The sequence below is a fragment of the Neovison vison genome, chromosome 13, assembly GCF_020171115.1.
Source record: "Neovison vison isolate M4711 chromosome 13, ASM_NN_V1, whole genome shotgun sequence".
NCBI classification, from domain to species: Eukaryota; Metazoa; Chordata; class Mammalia; order Carnivora; family Mustelidae; genus Neogale; species Neogale vison.
Genome location: NC_058103.1, coordinates 20,829,641 through 20,846,652, shown reverse-complemented (window position 1 = coordinate 20,846,652; position 17,012 = coordinate 20,829,641). Strand labels below are relative to the sequence as shown.

At 36.2% G+C, this 17,012-nt stretch overlaps 1 protein-coding gene across 4 annotated transcripts in view; it reads left to right on the top strand.

Moving 5' to 3' along the window:
- CEP128 (centrosomal protein 128) overlaps positions 1-17,012 on the top strand; it is a 398,290-nt gene that overhangs the window by 152,151 nt on the left and 229,127 nt on the right. For all 4 annotated transcript variants that reach the window (XM_044229569.1, XM_044229570.1, XM_044229571.1 and 1 more), the window contains one exon: positions 1,467-1,526. In XM_044229569.1, the coding sequence (XP_044085504.1) occupies positions 1,467-1,526 (60 nt within the window). The remainder of the gene's footprint in view (positions 1-1,466; positions 1,527-17,012) is intronic.

Genomic DNA, 17,012 nt, shown 5'->3' with positions numbered 1-17,012 from the left:
TTATATGCAGTAAGTAATAATAATGGTGTTCTATGTTCCAGACGCTGTGCTAACCCTCATTTTATTTAATTTATACTTTGGCCTTATGAGGCAGTTTGCCTATTTTATAGCTTAGAGTAATTAAGTCACATTACTTATAAGTGGACAAGGCTGTTCTCTTAAACACTACACTATATATAAATTTACAAAAAAAATCACAAAATATGAATATTACTTATACTCCTATCAAATTATTTTAGAATTTAATCTTGAACACTTGATCTTTGGTCACTGATGTTTTAATTGAAACCATGATACAGATGAATGGAAAAGAACAATAAAACATATCATCAGTGACAGTCATTGACAGGTACATGCTTGCAAATAGCAGAGTTTGAAAAGGAAGAGAACACTGTGAACTCGAGGCAGGATTTCACTGAAGTCAGGGAGACACGAGAGTTGGGGGTGAGATTTGGATGGTGAGAAAAGTGGAGGAAAGAAAAGTTGGATATGAGAATACAGCACTCTTGTTTATGGCATATGGTCGGCATCATTACGTATTCATCATCTGTCTGAATGAGTTACCTAATGATATTCCTTAGGGGAGGCATGAGCACACACGTCAGGATGTATAGAAATACTTAAGAATAAGAATAAATGTCTCTTGCAAAGGGATAGGGTATTTTTAAGCAGAAAATTTCTACAGAGGAGACTGTAAAAATATCACAGGTAGCACCTGTTTCAAAGAAAGTAGGAACTGAAAAAATTCTGTGTTTACAATCATAAAGTCACCGAAAACCTTTGAGCACCATTTCTTTAGTAATAAGGCAGAACCAGATGGCAAGGGATTTTACAAATGAGTTGGTCTGAAGGAAACCAAGGCAACTGGTATAGACAACCTATTTATTGTAGGATTTTGTTACCATCATGAAATATAAAGCAATGTTTGCACAAAGTCATGTTGATTAGTTTCTGTCAGTTCTATACAACCATTAATGAGACAAAATGGCCCTCATAGTATGAAATTAAAGAAGGATAAATGAGACAAAGAATTAAGTTTCCATGTAATTAAATCTAACCCACTGTGAAATCTATTACGTGGAACAAGACTGAGGCAAAGAAGTAAATAAAAATGAAGTACACTGGTTTAATTGAGGCTGCTTGCCAGAACTCTGTGGAATCAGCCTTTAGAGATTCTAGCAATGAGAACACTTGAGAGCTGATTCATGTCTGTATTTGAAGTAAATATTTACTGTCAGTGCATATATATATGTACACATACATGTGTACATACATTGACATACTAGATAAAGAGTGGTTTGGAATTGGTTGGGTACTTGAACTTTTTTCTTTTTAAACCTTTAAATTTAGGAACTAAACTTTTGGTTGGTATGGTGAAGAATTTCACTTATGTAAGTTCAATTCAGAAAAAAATTCTACTTCTAATAGACAATTTCCTTATTTCCTTTTTTTTTTTTTTTTTGTAGGTTTTTTCGTCTAGTCCTGATATTAACTATGACCCACATCGCTGGTTAGCAGAAAGCAAGGTAATTTATCTTTAAGTCCTAAAGTTACCATAATATTTATGACTTTCAAGGTGTCCTATTTGTGCCAGTCATACATTTTGTTATAGAACAGAACATACAAAGCTGTTTTGGGGAAGATATCATCATCATGCATTTAAGAAATTTCCATATTCCTTTAGTTTAACATTTAAAAATTAGTTTAACTGTATAAGAATATAGTTCACAGAATGATAGAATAAAGGAAGGAAAAAACTTTGAAATATCAAAACTAGATTGTCAGACAAATTCCTTTGCCTTTTTCTTGGGCTAGGCAATGTCTTGGAAGTATATAAAGGTCAGGGCAGATATAAAAAATATAAACCTTTACTTCCATACACTTAGATACTTAATATATTTTAGTTCCTGGAGGTAAGCTCAAAGCCTGCCAAATCTCCCTGTAGCTCAAACAAATCCCTTCATTTCTCTGGATATCTTGTTTCGTCAATTACAAAATGGGAAGGGTAAACTTTATGTTCTCAAGATAACTTTCTTGCTCTATAGTTCTTTGGCTTGATGATTTAAATTTAAATGGCAGGTGAGCAAATCTAAATAAAATCAAACAATTTGCTAATTTTAGCAAGAAGATTCTTCTGCATTATTGGATAGTTACCAACTATTCTCATATATCACATCAACTTGGATTTTCCTTCACTAAAATATATAGAAAATCACAACCATATATAATGTAGATGTTTGTTTGTCTAAGTATTGACACTTAAATTAGTTTTTCAGCTTTAAGATGCTAAAGTGAAAAGTCTTTGATCCCAATTTAAATTCTGTAAGAAAACCAACTGTACTGTAAACCTGAACAATTGTGTTCCAACTTAGGAAACTTTTAAGTTTGTCCCATATCCTAATTTAAAAATATGAGGAGAGTGAGGTTTTAGAAAAGGTTTGTGACTTTTCCAGTGCCATATAAAGAATGGGAAAATGGATTGGATGTTAGACTCACAGTTACTATTCTTACCATTGTGTGTATTACTGTCTAAAATTTTCATTCAGCCAAGATTTATTGACTGGGTACTTTTTTGTGTATAGACATGAGTGGTATAAGTGTTAGGAAGCCATGGAAATTAATAAGGAAAGTGGAAATGTATACACATTTTTAAAAATCTTTAGGATGTGTTATATTGTTATAGAAATATATAAACATTGACAAGGAGACACAAAAAGAGGAAGAACTGAGTATGACATCTGTGCTAGGAGATTAAGGGGGTTTGATGCTACCAGTGTGTTATAGAAGGTTTCTGCAAAAATGCAATATTTAAACTTGATCGTACAAAAAATATGCAGAAGTTTTCTAGTTAGCTAATTATAGGTTCAATAATGGAAAGAAGTTGAGAATATCTGAGTGAACACAGATAATGCCCTGAGCTTGATGAGTAAGGTACAGGTGGGAGGTGGTGGGGAAAGACAGGGTTCACCTTTGAAGGCCTGCTGTGCATTAAAGAAACCTCTTAAAAAAAAAAATTCTCAATAAGAAACTAGCAGCATTATGATTGATCATTGAAATTTACCCAACCTTGTAAAATTTTCCTTCTACAGTAAGTACAGTGATGCTGTTCATTCCTAACCATCTTGATAAAACCAAATGCAAACTTGTATTTATGCCACCTGCATAGAAATTTAGAAGTACATGTTTTGCTGTCTCAGAAATTTGGGGCTAGAAACTTTTGTTGTGCATTAAAAAAGCATTTCTCTTTTTTTTCTTTTTCCCGACTCCTCCATTGTGACAACAAGAGCAATGTACTTGGAATTTTCTTTTAAGTTAAAATCTTTATCATTTCTGAACAGAAAGCTTTCACTGCTGTTGTTCAGTTAAATTATGAGAGGCAGAGATGACTCTTAATCATAGCTCTTTAATTTGGGAGCCAGTGAGCAGTTTTCCCTTATCATTTAATGGGATTGAACTTCTGATCAGACGAGTTTTAATACTGCATGAGACAAGTGTTCTCTACAGTGTAAAAGGGTCATGATAAGCAATACCACACTGACCAACTGACTAAGGAGGAATTGAATCTATTTACTAGAAAGATGGTTTAGGTTATTGATGGGCTGCAATACTGTAATTCCCATGAACTATGACTGGACAGCTCTATAAGTATTGAAGATAAGATCTGAAATCAGAGGACAAAAACTATATGGAAAGTAGAATTGCTATTCTGCTAGTCCATGCTTTCATTTTGCAGTATTAGAAGGACCTCTCAGGGCATTTCGTAATTGTTTTCATAAATCTGCCAAATGAATTTCTTCTGTTAGTGTTAATCCTGGAAGAAGTAGAGGATTGGGCGAGGATAGTGTCACTGTTGCTTTGTTGCGATTGGTTGCCTAATATAAATATGAAGGCCAGCTAGGAGTTGGGCCAGGCTCACAGATAATATAAGCTAAGAATGGTAAGAACAATACATTACAGGGAGGAAGAGGATTGAGATAGTCATTAACCAATACGAGACAAGCAGTTCCCATACATCAGGGATTTGTTTTTGTCAAAAATCCCAACAAGGTATTTAGAGGCCAAATTTATTCAGTTTAACAGAGAATTTACTGAATAGCTACTGTGTCCCAGATGCTATATTATGTCCTGTGGGCACAATAATGAATTTGGGGTGATCTGTGCTCTTGAGGAACATTTTTTCTCTAGAAAAGCTGATACATAGATCATTGCAGTATTATCTATAAAAGCTGTGATACAGGTATGCAGAAACTGTCATGGTGACTGATCCCTGAGATGAATCTTAAAGCTGGCCAGATAAAGAGGAAATACTATGTATGCAGAGTAAACAACTGTAGGAATGGTATGGAAGAGAAACAGCTTGATAAATGCCAAGAAACCCCAAGTGATCTGGCAGCACTACAGTATGAAAGTGACAGGGACGAGGCTCTAGAAGGAGCTAGAGAACAGGTCCACAAAGAAGAGCACTGTATGCCATTTAAAAGGTTAAGTTCACTTCTGCATTTAGGGGGGAACCCCAAAGGAGATTTTAACAGGATACTGATTTACTCATATTCATATTTCAGAAGCATTACTCTGATAGTAATGTAAAGGGTGGGTTAGAACTGGGAGGATAAAAGGCAGGGAGATGAGTCAAGAGGTCTTTGGATGAGACCAATGTTTCTGGGGTGAAAATCCACAAACTAAGGACATTGTAGAGATTCAGAGGAAGGGACAGACTGAAGAGATGTTTTGGTGACAATATGCAAGAGATGTTTAATACTATATCAGATGGAGTGATAGAGAAGGAGATGTCTAGGATTTTCAAGACAAGTTAGAAGATACTTTCTCAAAGTTTTGTTTCTGAATAGAGAGGCACACAAAGTCCTAGTTAGGCAAGATAGAAGAAGTATTGGAAGAGTTTCCAGGACTGGAATTGATATCTGGAAAGTCCCATTTGGACAGAAAGCCCCAAAGAGAAGCAGGGCCAGAGGCAGGGATCAGAGTGTAGGTTGAAATCATGGAAAGAAATGAGAAGTAGCAATGACATTCCCAGAAAATGTGGACCAATTTCAAATCTAGAGCAGGCAGGCACTCTTAGGATGGAACAATCATACTAGAGAGTATCCACAGTTGGTCCCAGATCTTAAGGTATCATTTTATGATAGCGGAGAAAAGAAAAGCTGGTGTCAAATAGCTCTTTAGCACAAGGCAGGGTCATGAGTGCTCTGTTATTTACAGAAGAGCACATTTAATTTGGGGAGTCCAGTGCTAAGTATTTCCTCAAGAGGCAAAAAAGGTAAATGTATTTTCTTCTTTGGCTGTAAAGATCTCTTCCTTTTTGCCTTCATCCGTTTTATTGTCTTCCTCTTTCTTTAGTCTGCAAGCTCCATGAGGGAAGACCCATGTCCAACCTGTTCCTCGTTGCATCTTGAACACTTATCACAATACCTACCTAAATGCTCAATAAAACATTTTATAAAAAGAGTAATTATATTAGGAATACTGCAGTTTTATACTCAAATTACTTCCTTAGTTTGAATATCACCAAAGAATAAATAGCAAGCAGATTAGATTTCAGTAAATTTGTTAACTTTAAAATATTGTTTCATTTGATTGGAACTGTAAAATTCAAAGATTATATGGATAAACACACTTCTAAAATTTCCTTTATTTCTCCATTTGGTATCATGCCAGAGTCATACTTTTAGTGGTATAATGTGTTCTAGATGTTGCCTTTCCTTGCCATTTTTGGAATATTGTAACTGAAGTAGCTTTGGAGATCATGTAGTTTAACTTTGAGAAGACAACTCTGGGAATTCCGAGATTTACCTGAGGACCTAAAGCTAATTAGTTACTGAGAAGTGTTTAGAACCTGGGTGTCTGAATTCTATGCCAGTGTTTCTTTCCATTGGCTGTGTAATCTACATTTGAATATAAACCTTAACTTTATGCGTATTGTCTTTTTAATGGTATAATTTTTTTTTACAAGTTATTATATGAGAAGTATTAGACCCAGTGTATTTAATTCTGGTTGAAGGATGTGAATAATCGTCTACTATTTTATCCTTCCAGTGTAGACTTCAAAATGAGATGCAGAACTCAGGTATCTTGATTCATTTGTAGGAAAGATACTTTAGATTGTATGCAAGGAACACATTCAATTAAACATTCAGTCTAATTGAAAAAAAAGTATTTTGTATTTTTAAATATGTACTCTTATTACGGACATACTTTTTCCTTCTTGAATTGCATTCATAACAGTAGAAAAGTGGAGAGTATTACTAAAAGGATTATATTTTGAGATTGCTTTGGGTTTGAATTTTGTAATTCTTGTTTAATTCTTATTTTGGTGGCCTGGCACACTCTTAGAAATGGCTATTCTCTTCCTTTACCTTTGGTTTTTCTATAAACACTTCCTCTCAAAATTGTTTCTTGAGTTTTGGCAAAGGAAGTATAGTAGTTAAAAGAAGCAAAATTATGGGCTTTAATATAATTGCTAACTCTATCAGCTATAATTGTTTTATTCTAATTTTCTGTTTCCCTAGGTTTTAGCTTTGAGTCATTCCTTAATGGCTTTAGTATGTTATTACACTAAATCTCACTAGGGAATTCTTACACATTAAAAAGATCATTTTGATTGTTTTACTAGATACTTACTCTCACCTAATTGTAAGCTGTCAACTATGAAGGTAACAAAAAGCCTCATTTAGAAATTCTTTCAAATTTTAGTTTATTTAGCAGTAGTTGATGTAGTTAAATAAATGAGCCTATTATGTAATCTTGAAGATGCTCTTGTGAGTGGTTAATAGAATGGTGTTTGCACTGTGATTAATAGCCTTGTCAGCTAATTATTATTTGGAATTGGTAAAGTTATTCCTATACTGTGTTCCAAGCTGTTTCTCTAAGACACTTAATGAAAGATGTTGGGTGTTTCTCTAACAAACACTGATTCTTATAATTGACTATTGGTTGATTAAATTTCCATAAGTTGATATTTTGTTTTGTAGGATTAATAATATATTCTGCTTACATATTCAGTTCATAATAAGCATCTAACTATAACCCATTTTTAAATTTTGTTTGGTGATGGAATAAAAGCTTTATAAGAATAAACTGAAGCCATAGGTCATACTATATTATAGTCTGCTCAGGCACTATAATGAAAGACCACAAACTGGGTGGCTTTAACAACAGATACTTTTTTTCCTCACAGTTCTGGAGCCTAAATGTCCAAGATCTAGGTGACAGGGTGAGTTTTTGGTGAGGCCTCTTCCTGGCTTGTAGATGACCACTTTCCTGTTGGGGGAGGGACATTTGGGAGGGCTGGGAATATTACTGGAAGAATTGGGAGAATCAGAAGACACAGTGTCTCTTCCTCTTAAAAGGACTCCAGTGTTCTAGGAATAGGGCCTCTTTTTGGTAGTAACTTCATTGAACATTTATTGCCTACCTTCCTAAAGGCACTATCTCCAAATACAATCACACTGAGGATTAAAACTTCAACATACAAGCTTGAGGGGGGACACAATTAGTCCATAGCACATTAGCAAACCTGATGAATGCTTTGTTTTAGACAATTTTTTGGTGTGTTATTCTTTTGCTTTTACCAGAACCAGTAGGATTATTGTTATGACAAAACAGATTTATTGTTCCTCCATTGTCAACTCTTCACAATGGTACTGAGCATGGGCCAAATATTGGGATGGAGTAAGTAAGAAATCTTTCAGAAAAGGGAAATGTGTGGTTATTTCCTAAATTTGCATTTAAGTCATTGGGCAAGAACAGATTAAACTGGATTGAAACCGATGATTCCCAGGGACTCACTTTGTTTGGACTTCATTGGTTTTAAAAAATAGAATTAGTAGTGAACATTTAAAAAATTACTCAATTGCATAATTATAGCATGGAATATGTTTGCCTTTTGAGGTATCAGAAGACCTGATAACATTAGGGTTTCACTCTTATGTGATAGGAAACTGTTGGGGCTGAGAAGAAACATGGATATGATCACATTAGAAGGAAGATCCTTCCAGCCTTTCTTCATGGTTGTCTTTTTAAAAAAAATTAATTTAATTTTTTTCATGTTCCAAGATTCATTGTTTATGCATCACACCCAGTGCTCCATGCAATATGTGTCTTCCTTAATACCCACCACCAGGTTCGCCAATCCCCCCACTTCCCTCCCCTCCAAAACCCTCAGTTTGTTTCTCAGAGTCACAGTTTCTCATGGTTCATCTCCCCTCTGATTTACCACAATTCACTTTTCCTTTCCTTCTAATCAAAACAACATTGACATACCACCTTACACCAGTTAAAATGGCCAAAATTAACACAGTTGTCTTTTTATAATCCAGATCAGTAGTTTATTCAGGTCCTATATGTGTTATTTTAGAATGTTCATTAAACTTTCTTAATATAATGATACTAAAAAAATCTTGGATATTTTTGTTTTCAAGATATTTTATTTTTCCATATTATTACTTAAATGCAAGGTGCTACCTCTTTATAAGAACTTAACAGCATCTAATTTTTCATTTATGCATGTGTCCTGTCCTCTCTGTGTGCGGAATGTTGTATTAATTGTAGTGTGTGTGCTCACATACAAACATGAACACACATCCATTCCCAAGGTGCTTTAAATTGAAGAATAATTTAAAATTCCTACTTAAGCCCTAAAAACAATCTTGAGGATTTAGTACAGCAAATTCTTTAATATACAAGAATAAAGATGTGTATGTGTTTTTTTTTTTTTTTTAAATCCACTCTTTTTTTTTTTTTTAAGATTTTATTTTATTTATTTGAGAGAGAGAGACAGTGAGAGAGAGCATGAGCGAGGAGAAGGTCAGAGGGAGAAGCAGACTCCCCATGGAGCTGGGAGCCTGATGTGGGACTCGATCCCGGGACTCCAGGATCACGCCCTGAGCCGGAGGCAGTCGTTTAACCAACTGCGCCACCCAGGCGTCCCAAGATGTGTATGTGTTTAAGGTGCCAAATAAGCAGCAAAAAAGACTTGGTTGAAAATATATCTTTTCCAGAAACTATATATCTAACCTTTCCCTTTTATTATGCCAATAATAACAATATGATAATTACTAGTGCTTTTTGGTTTATTTATATTTCTTGAGTGATTGGTAAAGTTTGAGGTGAACAAAAGGTACAATCTATAGATTGAGGTTGTTGTTTTAACACAGAAGCAGGCAGCAATAGCATGGACCTCCACTTATTTTTTGCCTGGTTACTGTCAATTAATGAATGACTTAAGTAGTAATGTTTTAGAATCAGTTTCCTAATGACTTTTATCTAATACACTGAACATATTCTAACTTTCAAGATTTTAACAATATAGAAGTGTGGAAAGTAGAGTGTTTACCCTCATTTCCCTGTTTGTACCTCTCTCTTTAGTAGGCATAGTCATCATAAACAGTTTGGTGTTCATATTTTCAGTCCTGTTCTGGTTTAGTGGGCTGAATTGCAGTTGTTTTGAACATAGATGTGTATTTTTTTTTCTTCCAATTTATTTATTTTCAGAAAAACAGTATTCATTATTTTTTCACCACACCCAGTGCTCCATGCAAGCCGTGCCCTCTATACCCACCACCTGGTACCCCAACCTCCCATCCCCCCGCCACTTCAAACCCCTCAGATTGTTTTTCAGAGTCCATAGTCTCTCATGGTTCACCTCCCCTTCCAATTTACCCAAAAGCACATGTGTATTTTTTTAATTGCCAAATATACTGGCACGTTCTCTTGGAAGTTTTTGATACTATAAGTATATCCATATTCTTGTAGTATTTTTATTGTCTTCCTTAGGGGTTCTGTCACCCCAGACTCTTAGATTTTCCTTGTGCCCTTCCAGTTTCTTCTTCTCAACTTTATTTTTAGTTTTCTCTTCTGTTCCTCTCTTTGACATTCTCCTTCTTTCTTCTATAGACACTTTGTAGGCTGTTTTATTTGTTCCTATGCCTTGGATGTCCTCCATACTGTTGATTCTTCAGTCTGTATCTCTCGAGCTTTAGATCTATATATCTGAATCGTCATTCACACTTCTGTGTCTTAGTCCTAACAACTTCAGCTTATCAAAATGTTGACTTTTTAACCCTTAAATCTTTGCTTCTAGGTTTCTTCTTTTACAGTTTCTTAAGCTAGAAGTTTGAACATTGATACGGATTTCTTTCTCTCCTTTATCCCTAACATTTAAATCTCAGACACACTCACACACACACACACATGTCCATTCCTTATTATTCTCTCTTGTTTCAATTATTGGTAGCAGTCTCTTGAGTTCTAGCCTTCAGTATGGGCTTCACTCTATACAAAGAGCAAGCTTTCTAAAGAATGGTCCAGTTCACTTTCTTGTTTCTCATACTGAGGTTAGATGGGGTGGTGCTAAATCACTCACCCTCACCAGCCACCCTGTATTCTGCTTCAGTGTTTTATCGAGACAAAAGTTGTAGTAGAGTGTGCTTCTTTTATCTGGCAAAGAGTTGACTACATTTCCTCGTTTCCTGTCCTGTGGGAGCTTTTTATCTCTTTATATTTGCATGAGTATTTCAGACTGATGTTGGGAAATGAAGCAGCCTTCATTAAGTTTCTACAATCTTAATCAGAACTCCACAGCTCAAATTAAGTTGGGGACTTCCTGTATTTACCAGTGACATTCAGATAAGATAGAGGCCTATAAATTATGTAACATGTACTAAAGCCAGGTCTCCTCTCTGCAAGGAGGTTTAATTTTAGCTTTGTTGCTTGATTTCTTTCTTTCATTCTTTCATGTTAAATACCAGCTGAATTGAGATCTAATTCATGTAACATATAATTCACTTATTTAGAGTGTACCATTCAGTAGTTTTTAGTATATTCACAGAAGTGTGGAGCCACAACCACAATGAATTTTAGAACATTTTATCACCCCAAAAAGAAAATGTGGACCTTTAGCCATCAGTTCCTAAATCTGTCCATTCCACTTACCCACCACCCCCAGGCTTAGTCAACACCTAATTTGCTTTCTATCGCTATAGATTTACCAGTTCTGACATTTCTTTTTTTTTTTTTTTTTAAGATTGAATTTAGAAATCACAAGTAGATGGAGAGGCAGGCAGAGAGAGAGAGAGGGAAGCAGGCTCCCCGCTGGGCAGAGAGCCCGATGCGGGACTCGATCCCAGGACCCTAAGATCATGACCTGAGCCGAAGGCAGCGGTTTAACCCACTGAGCCACCCAGGTGCCCCCTGAACATTTTTTATAAATGTAATCATTCAATATGTGGTCCTTTATAAATGACTTTTCATTGAGCAGAATGTTTTTAAGGTTCATCTGTATTGTAGCATGTATCAGTACTTCACTTCCTTGCTAAATAATAGTCCACTATATGGGTTTACCATTTTATTCATCCATTAATCACTTGAAGTTCCTTTGGGTTATTTCCATTTCTTAGATATCATGAAAAATGCTGATATGAGCATTTGAGTTTAAGTTTTTCATGAACATATGTTTTCATTTCTCATAAATATATACTTAAAAGTAGAATTGCTGTAATAGACCAGAAAGGAACAGAGACAATATACAGTAACAGTCACCTTATAGACAATACAGTGGCACTAAATTTGTGTTTTTCAGTACTTACCCTGAATGTAAATGGGCTAAATGCCCCAACCAAAAGACACAGGCTATCAGGATGGGTGAAACAAACAAACAAAACCAACCCGATCGATATGCTGTCTGCAAGAAACTCATTTTAGACCCAAAGACTATTTGGGTCTAAATTTAAAGTGAGGGGGTAGAAAACCATTTATTATGCTAATGGGCATCAAAAGAAAGCTGACAGATAAATTAGATTTTAAGCCAAAGATGATAGTAAGAGATGAGGAAGGACACTACATCATACTTAAAGGGTCTGTCCAGCAAGAAGATCTAACAATGTTAAATATCTATGCCCCTAACATGGAAGCAGCCCATTAAATAAGTCATTCAATAACAAAACCAAAAAACACATAGACAATAATGCAATAATAGTAGGGGACTTTAACACTCCCTCACTCAAATGGATAGATCATCTAAGCAAAAAATCAGCAAGGAAATAAAGGTCTTAAATGACACACTGGACCAGATGGACATCCCAGATATATTCAGAACATTCCATCCCAAAGTAACAGAATACACATTCTTCTCTAGTGCACATGGAACATTCTCCAGAATAGATCACATCCTGGGTCACAAATCAGGTCTCAACGGGTACCAAAAGTTTGGGATCACTCCTTGCATATTTTCAGACCACAATACTCTGAAACTAGAACTAAGTCACAAGAGGAAAGTTGGAAAGAACTCAAATACATGGAGGCTAAAGAGCATCCTACTGAAGAATGAGTGGGTCAACCAGGAAACTAAAGAAGAATTGAAAAAAAATTCATGGAAACAAATGAAAATGAAAACCCAACTGTTCAAAATCATTGGGACACAGCAAAGGCATTCCTGAGAGGAAAGTATATAGCAATACAAGCCTTTCTCAAGAAGTAAGAAAGATCTTGGGCGCCTGGGTGACTCAGTGGATTAAAGCCTCTGCCTTCAGCTTAGGTCATGATCTCAGGGTCCTGGGATCGAGCCCCGTATCGGGCTCTCTGCTCAGTGAGGAGCCTTCTTCCTCCTTTCTCCTCTCTCTCCACCTGCCTCTCTGCCTGCTTGTGATCTCTGTCTGTCAAATAAATATATAAAATCTTTAAAAAAAAGAAAAAAGAAGTAAGAAAGATCTCAAATACACAACCAAACCCTATACCTAAAGGAGCTGGAGAAAGAACAGCAAAGAAAACCTAAACCCAGCAGTAGAAGAGAAATAATAAAGATCAGAGCAGAAATCAATGAAATAGAAACCAAAAGAACGGTAGAGCAAGAGGCTGGTTCTTTGACGGAATTAATAAGATTGATAAACCCCTGGCCAGACTTACCAAAAAGAAAAGAGAAAGGCCCCAAATTAGTAAAACCATGAATGAAAGAGGAGAGATAACAACCCAACACCAAACAAATACAACAATTATAAGAACATATGAACAACTCTACGCCAGCAAATTTGACAATCTGGAAGAAATGGATGCATTCCTAGAGACGTATAAACTGCCACAACTGAACCAGGAAGAAATAGAGAACCTAAAGAGACTTGTAATCAGTAAGGAGATTGAAGCAGTCATCAAAAATATCCCACAAATAAGAGCCCAGGGCCAGACAGCTTCCCAGGGGAATTCTACCAAACATTTAAAGAAAAATTAATAACTATTCTCCTGAAACTGTTCCAAAAAATAGAACTGGAAGAAAAGTGTTTTCCTGGGCTGCAAGTTTAGTTTAACATCTGCAAATCAATCAATGTGATAAAACATATTAATAAAAGAAAGAACAAGAACCATATAATACTCTCAATAGATTCTGCAAAAGCATTTGACAAAGTACAGCATCCTTTCTGATCAAAACTCTTCAAAGTTTAGGGATAGAGGGTACATACCTCAATATCATCCAAGCCATCTATAAAAAACTCACAGTGAATATCACTCTCAATGGGGGAAAAGTGAGACCTTTCCCCCTAAGGTCAAGACCATGGCAGAGATGTCCACTATCACCACTGCTATTCAACATAGTACCAAAAGTCCTAGCCTCGGCAATCAGACAACAAAAAGAAATAAAAGGCATCTGAATAGGCAAAGAAGTCAAACTCTCACTCTTTGCAGATGATATGATACTTTATGTGGAAAACCCAAAAGACTCCATCCCCAAATTGTTAGAACTCATACAGGAATTCCATAAAGTGTCAGGATATAAGATCAATGCACAGAAATCAGTTCCATTTCTATCCACTAACAGCAAGACAGAGGAAAGAGAAATTAAGGTGTCAATCCCATTTACAATTGCACCCCAAACCATAAGATACCTAGGAATTAACCTAACGAAAGAGAAAAGGAGTCTTTACTCAGAGAACTATAAAGTACTCATGAACGAAATTGAGGAAGCCATAAAGAAATGGGAAAAACATTCCATGCTCATGGATTGGAAGAACAATCTTGTGAAAATGTCTGTGCTACCTAAAGCAATCTACATGTTTAATGTAACCTCTATCAATATACCATTAATTTTATTTTTCAAAGAAATGGAACAAACAATTCTAAAATTTATTCGGAACCAGAAAAGACCTTAAATAGCCAGAGGAATGTTGAAAAAGAAAACCAAAGTTGGTGGCATCACAATTCCAGACTTTAAGCTCTATTACAAAGATGTCTTCATCAAGATTGTATGGTACTGGCACAAACACAGACACATAGATCAATGGAACCGAACATAGAGTCCAGAAATGGACCCTCAACTCTACGGTCAAGTAATCTTCACCAAAGCAGGAAAGAATGTCTAATGTAAAAAAGACAGTCTCTTCAACACATGGCGTTGGGAAAATTGGACAGCCACATGCAGAAAAGTGAAACTGGACAATTTTCTTATACCACCACAAAAATAGACTCAAAATGGATGAAAGACTTCAATTTGAGACAGGAATCCATCAAAATTCTTGAGGAGAACACAGACAGCAACCTCTTCGAGCTTAGCCACAGCAACTTCTTCTTTCCTAGACACATTGTCAAAGGGAAGGGAAGCAAGGGCAAAACTGAACTATTGAGACTTCATCAAGATCAAAAGCTTTTGCAAAGGAGAGGAAACAGTCAACAAGAGCAAAAGACAACTGACAGAATGGGAGAAGATATTTGCAAATGATGTATCAGATAAAGGGCTAGTATCCAATAATCTGTAATGAATTTATCAAACTCAACACCCATAGAACATAATCCAATCAAGAAATGGGCAAAAGACATGAACAGACATTTCTGCCAAGACATCCAGATGGCCAACAGACAAATGACACGGTGCTCAACATCACTCAGCCTTAGGGAGATACAAATCAAAAACATAGTGAGATACCACCTCAGACCGGTCAGAATGGCTAAACTACAACTACAGATGTTGGTGAGGATGTGGAGAAAGGGGAACCCTCCTCCACTGTTGGTGAATGCAAGCTAGTACAGCCACTCTGGAAAACAGCATGGAGGTTCCTCAAAAAGTTGAAAATAGAGCTACCCTATAACCCAGCTATCACACTACTGGGTATTTACTGGGATCTGAAGGGGCACGTGCACCCGAATGTTTCTAGCAGCAATGTCCACAGTAGCCAAACTATGGAAAGAGCCTCGATGTCCATCAACAGATAAATGGATAAAGAATACGTGGTGTGTGTGTGTGTGTGTGTGTGTGTGTGTGTGTGTGTGTATGTGTATACATACACACACAATGGAATACTGTACAGCCATCAAAAACATGAAATCTTGCCCTTTACAAGGACATGGATGGAACTAGATGGTATTATGCTACATAAAATAAGTCAATCAGAGAAAGACTATTATCATGGTCTCTGTGATATGAGGAATTTGAGAGCCAGGGTGGAAGGGTCATGAGGGGGTAGGGAAGGAAAAAATGAAACAAGATGGGATCAGGAGGGAGACAAACCATCGGAGACTCTTAATCTCAGGAAACAAACTGAGTGTTGCTGGCAGGTGGATGGGAGAGGGATAGAGTGGCTGGTTTATGAACATTGGGGAGGGTATGTACTTCGGTGAGTGTTGTGAAATGTGTAAACCTGATGATTCACAGACCTGTACCCCTAGGGCAAATAATACAGTATATGTTAAAAAAAGTAGTAGTGCTGGGTTATTTGGGAACTAATATTACCCCCCCCTTTTAAAAGATTTTATTCATTTATTTGTCAGACAGAGATCACAAGTAGGCAGAGATGCAGGCAGAGAGAGAGGAGGAAGCAGTCTTCCCGCTGAGCAGGGCTTTATCCCAGGGCCCTAGGATCATGACCTAAGCCAAAGGCAGAGGCTTTAACCCACTGAGCCACCCAGGCGCCCCAATCTTAACCTTTTGAAGAATGGCCAGATTGTTTTCCAATGTGGCTGCACCATGGTATACTCCTACCACCATTATATAAGAATTCAAATTCCTCCCCACAAACCAATAGTAATCATCTGTCTTTTTGATTCTAGTTATCCTGCTGAGTGTGAAATGGAATCTCATTGTGGTTTTGATTTGCATTTCTGTGATGGTTAATGGTATTGAGTATCATTTCCTGTGATTATTGGCTATTTGTGTATCTTTGAAGATATGTCCCTTGCTTCATTCATTGTTTGTCTTTTTATTACTGAGTTCTTTGTGTATCTTAAATAGTTCTTTCTCAGGTATATGACCTGTAAATATTTTCTCCTGTTCAGTGGGTTGTCTTTTCACTTTGTTGATTGTAATCTCTGAAGCACGTTTTTAATTTTGGTGAAGTCCAGTTTGTCAGTTTTTTTTCTTGGTTGATTGTGTTTCTGGTGTCATATCTACGAAATCATTGTGAAACCAAGGTTACTAAGACTTATGCCTTTGCTTTCTTTTAGGAATTTGCTATTTTTAGTTCTTACATGTACGTCTTTGATCCATTTTGAGTTAATTTTCTTATATGGCATGAAGTATGGGTTCAGTTCCATGCTTTTGTGTATGGATATTCAGTTGTCCGAACTGTTGGTTGAAAAGGCTAATCTTTCCTCATCAAATTGTTTAGGAAGCCTTGTTGAAAATCTATTGACCATGTATGTATGGGTTTATTTCTGGACTCTCAATTTAACTCAATTGATCTATGCCTATCTTAGTGCCCATACCACACTGTCTTGATTATTACAGCTTTCTAATGAGCTTTGAAATCAGCTAAGTGTGACTCTACCTCCTTTGTTCTTTTTCAACACCTGTTTTTGTTTATTCTGGGTCCCTTTAAATTTCCATATGAAATTTAAGATCACCTTATCAATTTCTCCCAAGATGCCAGTGGGAATTTTGATAGGCATTTCTTTGAATTTTCAGATGAGTTTGGGGATTGTCTCTATCTAAAATGTATTGTCTTCTGATATATGTGCATATGGAGTATCTTCTCATTTATTTAGGTCTTCTTTAATTTTTTTTCAACAGTGTTTTGTAGTTT